The sequence below is a fragment of the Sciurus carolinensis genome, chromosome 17 (genome assembly GCF_902686445.1).
Source record: "Sciurus carolinensis chromosome 17, mSciCar1.2, whole genome shotgun sequence".
NCBI classification, from domain to species: Eukaryota; Metazoa; Chordata; class Mammalia; order Rodentia; family Sciuridae; genus Sciurus; species Sciurus carolinensis.
Genome location: NC_062229.1, coordinates 35,680,174 through 35,697,526, shown reverse-complemented (window position 1 = coordinate 35,697,526; position 17,353 = coordinate 35,680,174). Strand labels below are relative to the sequence as shown.

Here is a 17,353-nt window from a genome sequence, read left to right as displayed (position 1 = left end):
TCATCCAGATGCAACCAGACATAAATTTCGGGACCCACTGAGAGACCAATTTAAGGGTTCTTTATCTTCCTTCTGAAACCCTGGATTACATAACAGATACTACCTGGTGCTTTCACTAGTTCGGAGGTGGTGGCTTCTCTTTTTTCCCATCTTAGCAGGTCTGGCTGCTTTTCTCCTATCTTTGGAAGAGTACTCTTGGGTGTCTGCCTGGGGGTTGTGGGAAGGTTCTTCCCTTTTCCCTCTGTAGGGCAGACGCTTGGGTCTCCCCTGCTGAGCCAGGGCCAGCCAGGGGCCTTTTTCTTTAGTTGTGTTGATCAGCACACAGGTAGTCTGGACAGATGCCCCACCTGAGCATTGCACAAGCTGGTTTGTTGGAGTGAAGCCTGAGAAAGGTCCGTATATTTCTCATTACCTTCAGTAAAGAAGAAAAATGTAAAGAAGTAAGAAGAAAAATGATGAGCACCACCAGATATTCAAGGTTCTAAAGAGGAGTTTAGCTCCAGTGGATTTACTTCAGCGTCCCCCCGCCCCTTGTTTTTTCTGATTTGTCTGATGGCCAGTTAGTTGTATCCTGCTGGCCTGGAGGTACTGGCTTTCTAGGTATCATTTCTTTTGGTCCTTGCTAAATCCGCCTGTAATTTCTGCTTCTTCAGGTTGCAGCTTTTAAGAGCTGTACACACTGGTGGGAAGAAGGGTGGGTGAACTCCAAGGGACTAGGGCTTCATTTCTGGTCTTAACTGGACCCAACAGCCATTCCTGGTTTGGCCTCTGAAGTGACCCTGTGCAGTTAGTGGACTTCTCCCCATCCAGACAGGCTGAGCCCTTCTTTACCAGGTCACACACCTCTTAACTCAGGAATTCAGATTTTCTGCCACCCAGTTCTGTTTTGTGTTGGGCTAGTTCCTGCTGGCTTACCTGGGCTCTCTCTTGAGCTTCTTAGGTCCAATTCAATTGCTGCCTTCTCCCTTTGCCCTTCCCAGGACCCTCTTCACCATTGGTGACTAATAGGTCACTGTTGTCCTCTGCAGCCTGAGCTTTTCTTCTCCCCTCCCCCCTCATCCAGGGGTGCTTAACCACTGAGCCACACCCCCAGCCCTTTTTATATTTATTTTCAGACAGGGTTTCTCTAAGTAGCTTTAGGGCCTCACTAAGTTGCTGGCTTTGAATTCGAGGTCCTCTTGCCTCAGCCTCCTCAGTAGTTGGGATTACAGGTGCAGCACTGTGCCAGATCAATGTGAACTTTCCTTTTGGGGGTGGTAGGTTGCCTGCTACTTGCCCTCATCAGAGAACATTCCTCAAGCTACTATTGCCTGTATGGGGACAGAAAGGTGGTTTTCATCTCTGGGAAGTGTTTGAAGCACCTGTCCTGGCCTGGATTTTGTGGCTGGCCCGTTGCCCCTTTGGCATTTTGTGGGGGTGTCCGTGTGGTTAGGTTTCCTATTGTTGTAGTAGAGGGAGGTACTTTAAATATTCCACCTAACACACTGGTGTTTGAAAAGGGCCTTTTAAACTCTTCTTGATGAGGACAAGGCCTTTCCCTGGCACCTCATCAGCACTAGAGATTTTGTTTGAGACCCCTTTGCTGTGGCTCATTTTCTCTGTCACTGGAGCAAACTGTTGAGAAAGGATCTGGGGAGGGAGGAAGTGCTGCAAGAGCAAGTCTGGCCTCTGTTTTTAATACCCTTCTCCACGGGACAGTTTTGGGTGCTTTAGGCTCCAGCTCTGACTTAGGGCTTGGCAACAAATCTCCTTGCCTCACAAACAAGTCCCAGCCCCTCCCTGGCCTTTCCCCTGCTAAGGAGCACGTCACTGCCCTTTACAGAGTCATCCTGGGATTGGTCCCTGGTTCCCTTCCCAATCTAAATAATTCTCACCAATGAGTAATTCAGTATTTAAACGGAATTCCTACACAGTAAGTACTTGGTTAGGCTGTTGATTTGGATGCATTGCTTGAAAGGTAATTGGCTGGTAACACTGTCTACAGATCTGACCTGTAACCATGGACCACCAGGAAGAGGAGAGTTGGAATCAACCTTCCTCCCTCCCTTCCTCCCTCCCTTCCTTCTTCCCTTCTTCCCTCCCTCTTTCATTTTTTCATTTTCTTTGGTGCTAAGAATCGAACCCAGTTCCTCACACATGCCAGGCGAGCACTGAGCCACGACCCCAGCCCAGAATTGGACCTTTCTTACCCCATAACTGATTCATGAACCTTAACCAGGACAGAGGACAACTGAGTAATGCAGGGGTCCAGCTCCTCAAGATATATAAATTGCTGAAATGGGGGGAGAGGGGAAAATTTTGGTTCAGTTGTTAAAAGCCTAAGGGATGGCTTTTTAAAAGATTTTAAAAACTTCATTACTAGTTGATTCTTATCTGTGTTCTTATTTCTCTTCCTCCTCTTAGATAATTTTCCCCAGGTAATGAGTGCCTTCCCTTGCTTTAAAAAAATCCACCTGTCTACATGATCCTCACCACACAGGCAATTGAAACCTACTTTGCTACTTTAGGGAGCGGAAGGGTTTCAGGTGTACAATGTTGCCTTCTGTTTAAGAGGCAGGTCTGAGTTACATGGCCACCTACAGAGTCTGGATCCCCACCACCTCCAGTTAGCTCACAGGTACTCCTGACGCCTGGACACAACAGATTAAAACTATGTCCTGCTTTTGTAATCTTACAAGCAACAGGAAAACTGTGTGTCTCTGTCAAAATCTATCTTTTTACATCCGGTTTGAAAATCTGTAATTTATGTGAGCAGTGATCTCAGTGTTGGGACACATCTCTTTTATTTGTGGCTGGAAGCTGCTTGGGCCTCTCATTAGTACACAAGAGGTCAGAGGCATGCTGGGTGGCAGCTGGGACACTAACGATTTCATAGGGCTTTGTATGACTTCTGGCTACCTGTGGTGCTGTAAATCGAACCCAGTTCTAATTTCTTTGAAAACCTCCAGGGAATTAGACCATATTTGCCTCTTGGAGATAGAATTAAGATAGTATTTCTCGGAAGACTGAGGCAGGAGGATCGCAAGTTCAGGGTCTGCCCCAGCAATTTAGGAGGCCCTAAGCAACTTAGTGAGACCCTGTTTCAAAATAAAAAATGAGGGACTTGGGTTGTAGCTCAGTGGTAGAGCCCTTTCCTAGCATGAGTGAGGCACTGGGTTCTATACTCAGCACCACATATAAATAAATTGAATAAAGGTCCACTGGCAATAAAAAAAAAAAAATTCTTTTTTTTTTTTTGCGGTGCTGGGGATGGAACTCAGGGCCTTGTGCTTGCTAGACAGGCACTCTACCAACTGAGCTATCTCCCCAGCCCCTAAAACAATTTTTAAAAAATAATAAAAAAATAAGAAGGACTGGGGATGTGGCTTAGTGTTTAAGTGCCCCTGGGTTGAATCCCTGGTACTCACCCCTCACCCTCCCCAAAAAACAAACAACCCAACAAACCCCAAAGCGAAAAAGATCCTATTTATAATGGAGGGCAAAGAAAAAAGAGTATCTAATAAGAAAATTGTGGAAAGAATGGTAACAACATAGTAGAAACAAATTTTGTGGAACCTTTGGAGTGAAGGCATTTATGGGCTGAGTATTTTCTTAGGTCCTTGCTGAGGCTCAGCTCCAAACCTTACCCCATTAACACTAAGGTGGTTGTCTTTTTCTGGGGGTATAAAGAGTATATGATTAAAAAAAAAATTTTTTTTTTTTTTGGAAGTGGGTAAGTGGATGGGGTACTGGAGATTTACTACTGACCCACATCCCCAACCCTATTTTGTATTTAAATAAAATAGAGACAGAGATAGGATCTCACCGAGTTTTGCTGAGGCTGGCTTTGAACTCATGATCCTCCTGCCTCAGCCTCCTGAGCCACTGGGGTCTACAGGCGTGCGCCACCACACCGGGCAATGATGAGAGCTCTGATGATGATATATACACTTAATAATGTACATTTAATAATATACACTTAATAATATACACTTAATAATCACCCCTCCCATCAAGATCTTTCCACCACTCCTGAACAATTGCATTGAGGTCCCAGATCCCCAGTGCATTCCTGTTTTAACCTGTAACTACTGTTTTCGTATTTTTAGTTTGTTTTCCCTTCATGTAAATAGAATCATGCAATATATTCTCTGCCTTTACGATTCATCATGTAGTTACTTGAATCAGTAATTCATTTCGCCCTACTGAACTGTGTCCCTGTCCCTTTCCATTTTTAATGAAACAGGGTTTCACTAAGTAGTTGACTTGGGCTTTGAACTTGAGATCCTCCTGCCTCAGCCTCCTGAGTTGCTGGGATTACAGGGGTGCACCACTGCATTTGGTGGATTCTAAAAATGTGATCTCGACTGAGTAGATGATTCTGACCCCACTTTGTACTCTTCTCCGATACCCCCCCCTTCCCTTTAGATGTCAAAGCTGCCAGTTTACATGCATCTCTGTCTCTTACCTTAACCCTTGAGTCCCATGTGCTTCAACATTCAAGATTTCTGACATTATTCAGGCGCCGCATATGCCTGTAGTCCCAATTGCTCTGGAGGCCAAAGCAGGACGATCTCACAAGTTTGAGGCCAGCCTAGGCAATTTGCAAGCCTGTCTCAAAATAATAATAATAAAGAAAGGACTTGGGGACTGGGGATATATATAGCTCAGTTGGTAGAGTGCCTGCGTCGCAAGCACAAGGCCCTGGGTTCAAGCCCCAGCACCGCAAAAAAAAAAAGGGGGGGGGGGACTGGGGATTTGGCTCAGTGTTAAGTGTGATTTGCTTAGTATGTGTGAGGCACTGAATTCACTCAATTCACTTGCAAAATTTAAATAAAATTCACTCAATTCACTTGCAAAATTAAAAAAAAATTTAGAAAGTTTATATTGAGGGCTGGAGATATAGCTCATTTGGTAGAGTGCTTACTTTGTAAGCACAAGGCCCTGGGTTCAATCCCCAGCACCAGGGGAAAAAAGTTTATATTGCATGTGGAAAATATGCAAGGGTACCACAAAATAATGACCATTAGTGCTTCTGCAGTGAAATATATGAAAACTCAAATGATCGTGGTAAAGATCATAGATCATTTTCATTGCCAGTTCTGGTTAAAAAAAAATTTTTTTTTTTTTTTTTTTTTTTTGATACTGTGGATTGAACACATGGCAGGGGTGCTTTACCTCTGAGTTACATCCTTAGTCCTTTTTATTTTTTATTTTGAGAAAGGGTTTTGTTAACATTTGCTGAGGGCCTCACTGAATTGACAATTGAGTGAGATCTGTCTCAAAAATTACAAGGGCTGGCGATGTAGTTCAGTGAGTGGTAAAGTGCTTTCCTAGCATATACGAGCCCCTGGGTTCCATCCCAAGCACTGTAAAAAAAAAAAAAAACCAACCAGCCAAACACAAATAAAACCCCAAACCAACCAAAAAACAAAAATCCCAAAACAGATTGTAATCACTTTGTACATGGTTTCTGGTTTTGCCAAATAAGCTTATGTAAAAACTTGATTCCAGAGCACTTTGGATTTTGAATGGGATTGTGGATTTACATGGGGCCTCTAATAGTTTCATTTATGTTTTTATGGTACCCTTAGGATTCATAATTTAAAAAAATTATTAACATCCCTTTTATTTTATATTGCCTGAGACCCCATTCACCATCCACCTCTAAAAATGCCCTCATCAAGGGACTGGGGTTGTGGCTCAGTGGTAGAGCACTTGCCTAGCATGTGAGGCACTGGGTTCGATTCTTGGCACTGCATATAAATAAATGAATAAAATAAAGGTTCATCAACAACTAAAAATACATCTAAAAATACTTTTTAAAAATGCCCCCATCAAGCTGGGTCCGATGGCACACACCTATAATCACAGCGACTGCAGGCTGAGGAGACTGAGGCAGGAGGATCACAAGTTCAAAGCCAGTCTTAACAACTTACTGAGGCCCTAAGGAAACTCTCTGTGAGACCCTGTCTCAAAATAAAATATAAAAAACTGGGCCCAGTGGTTAAGTGCCCCGCATTCATTCCCCAACAATCCACTTCCCTCCTAAAAACCTCATTAAAAAAGACAGGCTCAGGCTGGGGATATGGCTCAGTTGGTAGAGTGCTTGCCTTGCATGCACAAGACCCTGGGTTCAGTCCCCAGCACCGCAAAAAAAAAAAAGAGAGAGAGAGAGACAGGCTCCCCCACCCTTGCGTTTGGAGAAGCCTCTTCAGTCAGAATTGAGGATACAAAGCACACCCGACTTGGCCTTCACCTAGACATTCCAGCCAGAGGAAACTTCCCCCCAGTCCCTTTGGTGACTGTGCCCATCATGACTGCCCTCCCTCAGCCAGAGTCTGCCTTTGTGTTTGGTCTTCCTGAGTGCAGAGACTGGCGCTTCACTGCCTTTGCCATTCACGTGGGCCGAGGTTGACCCAACTTAGATGTTAAATTTGGGGATCTTTCCTTCCAACACTTGGAAATAGATTTACCCCGATTGCCATCATATCAAGTGATAGAACAACTAAATCTAGAATATATCACCAAATTGAAGGTATCCACAGTGGGGCATGATGATTAATCTTAGCAACTTGGGACCCTGAGATAGTAGGATCCAAGTTCAAGGGCAACCTCAGCAGTTTAGGGAGACCCTGTTTCAAAATGAAAAAAACAAAAAACAGAACAGGGGCAGGTCAGAGCGCCAGGGACTTAGCTTATTGGTAAAGTGTCACTGGGTTCAACCCCCAATTCTAAAAATTATAAAACGAATATATTACCAAATCAAAAATTTGAGGTAATCAAACAAGGATATTCACTGTGGCATTGCTTGCACCACCACCCCCCCCCCAAAAAAAAAAAAAAAAGAGAAATAGGATTTCGGTGGGTGGGACAATGGGGACTGAACCAAGTGCTCAATCACTGAGCTACATCCAGCTCTTTTTATTTTGAGATTGGGTCTCCCTAAGTTGCCTGGGCTATCCTTGAACTTGAGATACTGCTGCCTTAGCCTCCTGAGTTCCTGATTTTATGCTGGTGCACCACCATGCCTATCAAAACTTCTAAATTATGATACATAGGTATGACAACATACCCTGCAACTATTCAGAAAAAAGTAGGCAATTCTAATACGGACACACGGAGGTATTCTGTAAGTTCATGATACCGTTCAGTGAAAAAATTTTGTGACTTTAAAAATTCAAATGTGTAGATTATTGCATATTTTTGGGTATTATTAGACATTGAGGGGCAGATTTGGGGGGGTTTTTTTGTTATAAACAATCTCACGAAGTGCCTAGGGCTGGCCTTCTTGACTCAAGGGATCCTTCTGCCTCCGGACTACAGGGGAAAACACCTCCATGTTAGGCTGTACCCTGGGGAGATTTACAAAAACTACTTGCATTTGTGTGTCTGTTTTTGAACAAATGCATTTACGCTACCTGTCTAAATTAAAAAATGTTTTGAAAACTACTCCCCAGCCCATCCAGCAGTTTGTCCTCAGCTGATCTCTGATCTTGAGCTGGTAGTGATGGTGCATGAACTAGGTTTCTATTTCCTTTCTTCCTTCTTCTCCACTGGCCAGGCCGCAGATACTGCGCAGCACATGGCCAGGTTTCCAGGAGGGGCTACTGAAGTTTGGACTTTGGGTTTCCAAAGAGTGGCATTGAGTCTATGTAAATCATTTGGTTTTGATGTTCTTTAGTATAAATTACTTTGTTTCATGGTAGGCTTTACATACTCAACTTGATTTATGATTTTACTTGTAGCGTTTCTGTAATGGGAAACTCCCAGGCCCCTTTAGGTGAGTGAAGATCTCCTCCTTTCCAGGATTCACTGGACAGCACTAGTCCGTGTGAGGCCAAGTAAATATCCTCGATCATTTTAAGGGATGTGGCATCAGTTGGGGTGGGGGGGGGGACCTCTCAGCAGTTTCTATATCTCAGTTAAGTAATTTTGATGAACTTGAAACCACGGGGCAATCAGAGGCTTCCCCCTCCTTCCTTTCAGTTTACATTCTTCTTTTGATATGGGTAGCTGTACTTTAAACCTGATGCTCTTTCTTCAGATGTGTGTGGGTTCTAACAGGAGGCCCAGGGTATGTGTGCCCCTTGTTGGACCACAGAGAGTATAAAACTGGGTCCAAGGAGAGCATACACACATGCATGTCTTGTTCATGAACAAAGCACTTTATTTCAGCACCGACTGAAGCAAACCTGCTTACTTTGTATTTTTATTTATTTATTTTTCTTTTAACCTTCCCCCACCCCCAGTTCCTTTCCTGCTGGGCCTACATTCCTAGGTCTTTGTCTCTGCCTGGTATTTTAGAAATTTTGGGAGAGGAAGGCAGTGGGTGGGACGTTCTGGAAGCTGGGGGCAGGGAAGAGGGTGGTCACTAGTGGGGTCAGAGGTCAAACCTGCTCCATTTAGCTGGGGCAGCCAGATTGTCGCCAGGCCCGAAGGGGCGTGTCCATGCATCTGCCTGGGAAGCCCCAAATGGGCAGTGTTAGGCCCTGGAATTCCTGCCGCCAGAGGACTTCTTCCCCATCCGCCCATCCCCCCACCCCACCCCCACCCCGGGTCGGTCCCAGGAGAAGCTGTTCATGGCTGCTACCACATTTCTGGCCATGGGACCCTCTGCAATGGTCCAGTTTATTCCTTTAAAATAATCTTGCAATTATTTTTGGATGCAAAGAGAATTGCATCCATACTCATGCTTACCTATGGATTGTGTTTCAGCAGCTCTAAAATTGTTGTTTTTCAATATCAGAAGTTACAGGTAGATAACACATGGAACTCCTAAACAAGCTGCGAAGTCTTCCCAAAGTTTTACCCCAACTTGTAGCTGGAAAACTTACAAGAGTTTACTTAATTTTACAATTTTGGACCATTGCATTCTTTCTAAAAATTGTAGTTTATTAATTATAAGCACTCAGGCTATTGTATTCATCTGTGGCCCCCATTCCCCACCAGCCCCACTTTCTTTTTTAAAAATATTTTTTAGTGGTCAATGGATTTTTACTGTATTTATTTGGATGCGGGGCTGAGGATCAAACCCAGTTCCTCACACATGGGAGGCAAGCGCCCTACCACTGAGCCACACAACCCCAGCCCCCGCTTTCAACTTCATTTTTTGTGATGCTGGGGATGAAACCAGGGCCATGTGCATGCTTGGTAGCAGTTGGGTGCTGCCCAGTCCCAGCCCTCACTGGGAAACCTGGAACTGTAGAAGCACGAGCTCTTCTGCAGCCAGTGTGGACACTCAGAAGTGCTCTGATCCCATGTCAAACGGCGCCAGGTGGGATTCCATGCAGGGCCTCCTTTGACTCATTGTGGAGGCTCTCAAGCCTGGACATGGGAAGGTTTGGTGGTGCCAGGGGCTCTGGACATTCTTTTCCTGCCATCATCATCTATTTTGACCAGAATTTCATTTCTGGCCACTGCATCTACAGAGTCCTTTAAGATTTAGCCATTCATAGGGGATCTTCTAAGTACACTATGTAAGCTGTTTCAAGGTTAACAAACAAGCTTCAGAAAATTTCTTGCAAACGCAAAACTGCAGTCCAGGCCCAGCTTCCTAGTTCAGCCCAGAATTCCTTGGAAGCCCTTTGGTTTCTGTTGTCAAGTCCCTAGAGAGGGGTCCTGGGATTTCAGGGTTGGAAAGGGTCTCCTAGTCAGACCCCTGTTTGTTTCACAGATGAGACTGAAGTCCAGGCAGGTCAAAGGAGGTGACTGGACAGATGGCCCCACAGCCAGGTCGTGCCGGGCTCTGGTTAACAGCCGGAGGTTCTTTTCCACTCCCAGGCCTTGAAGTGCAGAGCAGTCCTAGGCTGTTATGTTTGCTTGAACCCACAGCCTGAAGGAAGCAAGGGGCCTTTGGCCAGTCCACACAGCTGTCCTGAGAAAAGATATAAAGAAAATAGATGTGGTCTCAAGTTGCGTAGCTGATTGGTAGAAAGGAGAAGACCTCAGAGGGTTCAGAGCTGTGTTTTATTCTAATTTTAAAAGGAACCTTCTGATAGAAGGTTTTCACACTTCACATTAGCATAGGATTGATCCCTTTATTCCCATGACAAATGGAGGGAGCAAAGGGAAGGAATGTGGCTGAGGTTGTTGAAACTGGTAGAATTGCTTTAGCACCACATCGTAAAAAGGGGGGGGGGGGAGAGTCAGCCCAGGAATTTTCCCTGGATTTATCCAGCTTAGCATCTTTTGGTTAGTATATAGACTTTGCTTGAGAATTTTTTAGTTTTAACAGATTAGAAGGATTAGCTCATCTCTAAAAGGTGGACCTGCTTAAAAAGCAATTGGCCGTGAGGGAGGCAAATCCTCACCACCTGGCTTCAGGCTACTGCTGTTGTCAGGAAAGTACTGCAGTGCTCTGACCTGGTAGTAAAGTTAGGAACTTTCTCACATTTCCCGGTATAGAGTCTGTATATTGTATAGAGTCTGTAAAACCTCCTACATCAGATCCACTTTTTTTTTTTTTTTTTTGTGGTATTGTGGGCACAATACCTTTACTTTATTTTTATGTGGTGCTGAGGATCCAACCCAGGGCCTCACACGGGCTAGGTGAGCGCTTTACCACTGAGCCACAACCCCAGCCCTCAGATCCATTTCTTTACAAAGTTAATTGAAAACAATATCCCGAAGCTGAACTTTTTCCTAGTTCTGAATCCCAACGTTTCTTTACCTCTAAACTTTTCAGTTTGTAAGTCTAGGCCGTGCTGGGCCATAGACGTCCCTGTTGACAGCCCTCCTCCTCAAGGCTTTTGGGAGGACATTTCCCATGGACTTGCTTCAGGCTACGATTTTGGATGTTCAAGAAAATAAAAACCTCAAAGGAGAGAAGCAGCAGCCTTCTCACTGTTTCCTCCATCCCCATTCCCTCTCTGGGTGGGGCCCTCAGGGCTGCCTCCAGGCCTCTCAGTCTATCTTCCACAGCCCTGGCTGCTTCCTGCTCAGCCTCTCCCCGGTGCTTACACCCTGGAGCTCCACATTGCCTAGCAAGGTGTTTTGTGCTCCCCATGAGGTTGCCAGGGCCATGCATGTGTTGGAACTAGCTCTTCAGAACGTTCATGGTGGCTTCCTGGGGGGGGGGGGGTGTCCTTATTAACTGTGTGGCCTTGAGCGCATCACAACATCCCTTCATCTATCTGGAGGTGTACATGTGCTGCAGTATTTGGAAAAGCACCCTGCCCCGTTCCTTGCACACGGCTTCTCTGCCTGTTGAGTGTCTGCTTTGCTCATGCTCAGGTGTATGCAGGTGAATCAAAGCTCTGCTCTTTAAATCAATCCTGCAAACATCTACCGAGTGATGCTAAGTGCCCTGCTCTTGTCAAAAGACAGCACCCAGCCAGGCCCAGTTTCTGTGCCAAGGAGCATGCTTTCTTGAGAGTGCCTTGTGTATCAGCAGATGATGGTGTGCCAACCCTTCTCTCTGCCTCCCAGCATGCAGGGCTCCAGGGAAGTGTGTAACATCACATACGGCACTTCTGTCAGCACTGGCTGCCTCTCAGGTTCAATTTCTTGGAATAACTTGGCAGGAAGAAGAAAGACAAGAAGCTGTGGCCTCACCACTAGTTTTATGCCTGTTCCAGTAACTTAAGCCTGTGACTTGCTTGAGTGACCGGGAGACACGAGCTTTGCGCCTTCTGCAGAGAGAACCCTGAGCTTCTTGATGCAGGGTGTTTTTTTCATTCATTCAGTCGTCATTCATTTTATTTTTTTATTAACTGCTCTTGACCGTTGGGTATGTTTAACACATACCAGGTAACTTGAGTGCCACAGAAACTTTTGATATTCTCTGATTCAGACCACCGATCCCTGATCAGGCGACATCATTTTACAACTTACTGGATAATTAAGCAGAGTTGCAGGGAAATCCCCCATGCCTGGAGAGTTGTTTTGTTGCTTCTCTTTGTCGAAGTGTTTCAGTTATGATTCTGGCCACCATTAGTGGCATGTGGCAGTACCTCCAATCTAAGGTGGGCTTTCCTGCTTGGTTTGGGGCAGAGTAAGAGGGAAACACCTGTAGGAGGGTGCTTGCTTGTTGGGAAGAGGGTATGTGGGGTTCTGGGACCCCGGGTACCATGGTTGTTTTCTTCTCTCTTGCACCTTGCACCTCTCATACCTGTCCTCTCTCTGGTCTCCAGGTGCTGCACCTGTACTGCGACACTTGCTCTGTGCCCATCTGTCGGGAGTGCACAATGGGCCGACATGGGGGCCACAGCTTCATCTACCTCCAGGAGGCGCTGCAGGACTCGAGGGCACTCACCATCCAGCTGCTGGCAGATGCCCAGCAGGGACGCCAGGCAATCCAGGTCAGCTTTCTACCCTTCACTGATCTCCTGGGAACCTTTCCCTCTCCTTGTCAACCAGAATGTGGAGACACAGTTGGGCAAACTGTGATGTGGGGACTTGTGGAATAATGACCTGAAGGAGCTCCTGTGATATCCATGCAGCAGTGATCCCTGGAGAGTGCCCAGCACCTTCCTGGGAGGATAATAGGGATCTGACCCAAGTTATTAGTCAGATCCCCACACACCTAGGTTGAGCCCCATCACATTACTTTCATGTTACCTGAAATTCCAGCCTCTTCCCCAAATCCAAGTAGACGTCAGCATTTTCCAACCAGGATTGCAGAAATTGGACACTTAATGCTTTTTTGGCAAAGGTTTTTGCTGTACAGGCTTACTTATTTATAGATAAGAAGTGGTGAACACAAGCATTTTATATAATTTTCAGTCTCTTCGTGGGTGATAAAGACTTGGTTATTTAAAGCCTTGTTGGATTTCCATCACTGTAGGGTTAAAGAGGGGCATGAGTGCTATTGAGAACTGACAGAAGGTTAACATGGTTAGGTAATACTGTACCTGGATTGCTTTTAAATCTTCTTGTCTGATCCAGGTGACAAGGTTTTAGGAATCAGGAAATCATGGCACATGTTCCCCCTGTTATAGGATAGGGCTGAAAGTCAAGAGAAGCTGCCAAATAGGCTCCAACAGAAATTGCATGGAAACCTGTGTTATTTACTTTCTGGAGTATTTGAATAGGTGAATTATTTTTTAAAATACGTTCTTTTTTTTGGGAGAGAAATATGTTCCTTTTTGGAGGAGCTAAGGAATTGAAATCCTGTTCCCTGGAGAAGGGTGGATTTTATTTCATGAGTTTCTAAGCAGTTATCACGGTTATCTGCATGATATTGAAGTAAAATTTTCTGATGTTGCAGTTATAAAATTTGAGAGTCTGCATTTCTTGAGGGACTCATTCTATCATTGTTATACCAATTCCCCCCTCCCCCCCCAATAATGGCCTTCACATTGTCCAGGGTTTACTGTTCGGGTTGTTGATTTGTTATATGACAGTATATCTGTGTCCCTGCAGATGAAGAGAGATGATGATAAAGAGCTTTGTGTTTTCTGACACACCCCCCCGCAACCCCTTTTCTGATGTACTAGGGATTGAACCCAGGGGCACTTTGCCACTGACCTACAAACCTCAGCCCTTTAGAAAAATTTGTGACAGAGCCTGAGTTGCTGAGACTGGTCTCAGACTTGCCATCCTCATGCCTCAGCCACCATGCCCAGCCGTGTGTTCTGCTTTATGCCACTACTATTAGGACCTCCACGCGGAACCTCCTCCATTCTGGTGCCCAGCCTCCATGGTGCGTCTCCTGGGGAGCTTCAAGGGCTGCAGGTTTCTGGCCCTCACCCTCCAGATGGTAGAATTTTATTGACCCCTTTCTGTCCTTGTGAGAATCCTCCAGGTTTCCTTGAAACATAAATGAGAGAATTGCTGGTGCTCTGTACATTGTGAGCTCAGCCACTCTTGGAGAAGAACGAGTTGTCAATGATTTTTTGTAACTTCATAGAGGGGGTTCAAATGGTGCAATCTCAGAGGTTGAAATTTGAGCTTTTTGTTGAGAAAGAGGGGCAGAAAATGGTCGTTTGGGGGGACACAGAAGGTCCTCATGTGGCAGTGCACGTGTGTTGGCACCTTCTTTGGCTTTGGGTTACAGTGCTTTAGCCAGTAATCTGAAGATTGGGGTGTGGTAGACACGTCTTTCTTTCTGAGGCTGCTTGGTTGGTAGTTTGTTTATCAGACCTCAGTGCGTTGGCCATTCTAGAAAACCCAACCATCTGGCAGTTCAAAAACTCTCTTTTTGCATAAGTGGTTCCTGGGTGTTGGTGGAAACCGAGACGTTCTTTCCCTCCGAGCATCTCAGCTGCCCGCACAGGCCTTTGTTCAGGATTGAAGGCACTAGCTTTTCATTCCATTGGCTGAAAATCCAGTTTGTTCCTCACATACACCGTAGAAACAAACTCTATTCCCAAGTCCAGAAGGCTGGTGCAGCCCAGATGTCATATGTAGAAGCGTTTTGTACAAGGCCTGCTGGTAAAAATGGCAATAGTTCTGTTCTTCAGACAGACAGGAAAGAGAATGGGAGGAGTTGGCACGGGTTCCCACAATATTAACAGCAGAGAGCGCTATCCTAGGATCCTTGGGGAACACAGTACAGGTGAGGTCCTTGTCTCGGGATACATCTCATCCAAAAGTTATTCGAAAAGTACATCTGAAAGACATGGGAAAAGTAGCCATGGCACAACAGGGTGATTTTTTTTTTTTTTTTTTTTTTTTTTTTAAACAAGCTCTGCCAAGTTTTATTAAAGAAAATTTTGTGTGTTTTACTTTTCACCAGTCTGTTCTGGCATGCTTTTAATGATACCAGAATCACCTGGATCAGTGATAGACTGTGTGCACACTCTATAGTATTTTCTGCCTGCTGTGCCCAGTTCGATATTATTGCCACTCTAGTGATGGACACCAGTTTTAGCCAACATGGCATAGTACTCTGTTTCAGATTTCCTCAAAGCTGGACAGTTGTTAGTGAGGATGACCAATTTCGCTTTGCCCTGTTTGATCATTTTCAGAGTCTGTTTGTACCCTAGCGCATATTTTCCACTTTTCATAACAATCTGGAGCCTAGAGTTGATTGACTCCAGAGACGTTTTCATCTTCTTTGCGGCTACCATCTTCCTGCCTTAGATGCGGGACAGCCCCCAACCAAGAGCAGCTGTCAAGATGGCCGGAGAGCTAGAAAACTCTAAAGACATTTTTATATCAAGATTTAATTTGTGGGGCTGGGGAGATAGCTCAGTTAGTAGAGTGCTTGACTTGCAAGTGCAAGGCCCTGGGTTCGATCCCCAGCACCGCAAAAAAAAAAAAAAAAAAAGATGTAATTTGTGTATGAAGCTACAGATTTTTTTTGCTTTACTGGTCCCAGAGCAATGGAAAAATGGGTCAGCCTCTGAAGTTTCGAGATGGTAATGAAGTAGAAAGCTCACCATGTTCTTACCCTGTTAGTTAATAATGTTTATATTAAGAGTATAGGGCTGGGGTTGTGGCTCAGTGGTAGAGGGCTTGCCTAGCATGTGTAAGGCACCGGGTTCAATTCTCAGCACTGCGTGTAAATAAATAAAAATAAAGGTCCACTGACAACTAAAAAATATTAAAAAAAAAAAAAAAAAAAAGAGTATAGCAAAGCTGATAAGAAGACTGCCCTAATGTGAACATTGAGAGGGAATGAATACAAGCCTTTAACATGGACATTTTGGGGGGGAGGACAGTGACTTTTTTGAAAATGTATGTATTATTTTAGCCCTTGTTTCTATTAAATCGCTTAATCTACTTAAACAAAAGTATAGAATTTCTATGGTTACATGGTAGGAACAGGGAACATTAACAAGTTGGATGTAGCAGTCACTGGTGTAAGAACCTGTCCTGGTTTTATTCATTTGCTCTTTATAATGTATTAATGCATTAAATGTGTTATTCAGGAACTTATTTCTTTGACTTTTGGTGCTGTGGATTGAACACAGGGCCTCATGCATGCCAAGCACATTCTCTGCGGCTGAGTTACACTCTGTGCTCCCAGGAGCTTTTATATCTTTATTTGCGGTACCAGGGATTGAACTCGGGGGCACTCTACTACTGAGCTACATCCCCAGTCTGTTCCCCACTCCTGCTTTTCTTTGTGCTGGAGACCAACCCCACACACATCCCAGGCAAGCAGCTCTACCCCTGAGCTGCATCCTCAGTCCCCCAGTCTCTCTTCTTATTTTGAGAACAGGGCCGTACGAAGCTCCCATGGCTGGCCTCCAATTTGTGATCCTCCTGCCTCACTCAGCCTCCCCAGTTGTTGGGATTATGGGTATGCACCACTAGTTCCCCGGGAGCTCTTATTTTTTAAATTTTAATTTTTTCTACATTTTTATTGGTGTTTTAGAACTATACATGATGATGAGATTCATTGTTACATATTGGAGCACACAATGTCCCAGGAGCTTTTTAGTTTTATTGTTTTTTATTTTTTTAAAGCATTATAATTGTACATAGTATTTGGGTTCATTTTGACAAAAATCATACATGCAAAGACTTTGGTTTCAATCCCTATCGCCCTCCTCTTTCCCTTCCTTCATCCTCCCCTTGTTCTCCTCTCTTATATTGATCTTCCTTTCACTCCTTTGCTTATTTATTTATTTAGTACCAGGGATTGAACTGGGGGGGGGGTGGAACTCAACCACTGAGCCACGCCCCCAGTCCTATTTGTATTTACTGAGAGACAGGGTCTCACTGAGTTGCCTACCACCTCACTTTTGCTGAGGCTGGCTTTGAACTCATGATCCTCCTGCCTTAGCCTCCCAAGCCACTGGGACTTGCTTATTTTTGATCCATGTTTTCTGCCTATGTATACAGGTGAAATTTAGGCACTTTTATACATGTATGTAAGAAGCCATTGTATTTCATTCTGTATTTCTATCCCTTTCCTTTCTTTTCCGCCTCCTCCTTGTTCTCCTACTCTACTGCTCTGTCTTACATCTTTATATCCAATCTGCTTTCCTGCCACCTTCTTTGCTTTATTTTGCTCTGGCTTCCATGCTCGAGAGAAAACGTACGGTTCTGAGTCTGGGTTATTTCACTCAGCATGCTTTTTCTCTATTTCTATCCATTTACCAGCATATGCCATTATTTAAAAACTGTTTATTTGTACTGACAGATTGACCCCAAGTAACAGTAGATATCTTGGGAAATAGGTTTTATTTTGCCAGTAACCCTATAGAGTTAGTAAGACATTAAACCAAATAAGAGGTGTGATAGAAGCTAGGACACCTGCAATCCCAGCAGCTTGGGAGGCTGAGATAGGAGGGGACTGCAAGTTCAAGGCCAGCCTCAGCTACATAGTCTTAAAATTATTTATTTTGGGACACTCTCAAAATTTAAAAAGGGTTGGAAATGTGGCTCAGTGGTAAATTGCCCCTGGATTAAACCCTCAGTACAAAAAATAATAATAATAATAATCATAGTCCACACCAAAATATAACCCAGCCATGTT

General features: G+C 44.6%; 1 protein-coding gene and 1 pseudogene across 1 annotated transcript in view; one reads left to right on the top strand and one right to left on the bottom strand.

The window, feature by feature from the left end:
• Trim71 (tripartite motif containing 71) overlaps positions 1 to 17,353 on the top strand; it is a 69,854-nt gene that overhangs the window by 37,163 nt on the left and 15,338 nt on the right. Inside the window, exon 2 of the mRNA XM_047532304.1 lies at positions 12,114 to 12,281. Within this exon, the coding sequence (XP_047388260.1) occupies positions 12,114 to 12,281 (168 nt within the window). The remainder of the gene's footprint in view (positions 1 to 12,113; positions 12,282 to 17,353) is intronic.
• On the bottom strand, positions 14,646 to 14,993 carry LOC124969377 (60S ribosomal protein L30-like; annotated as a pseudogene).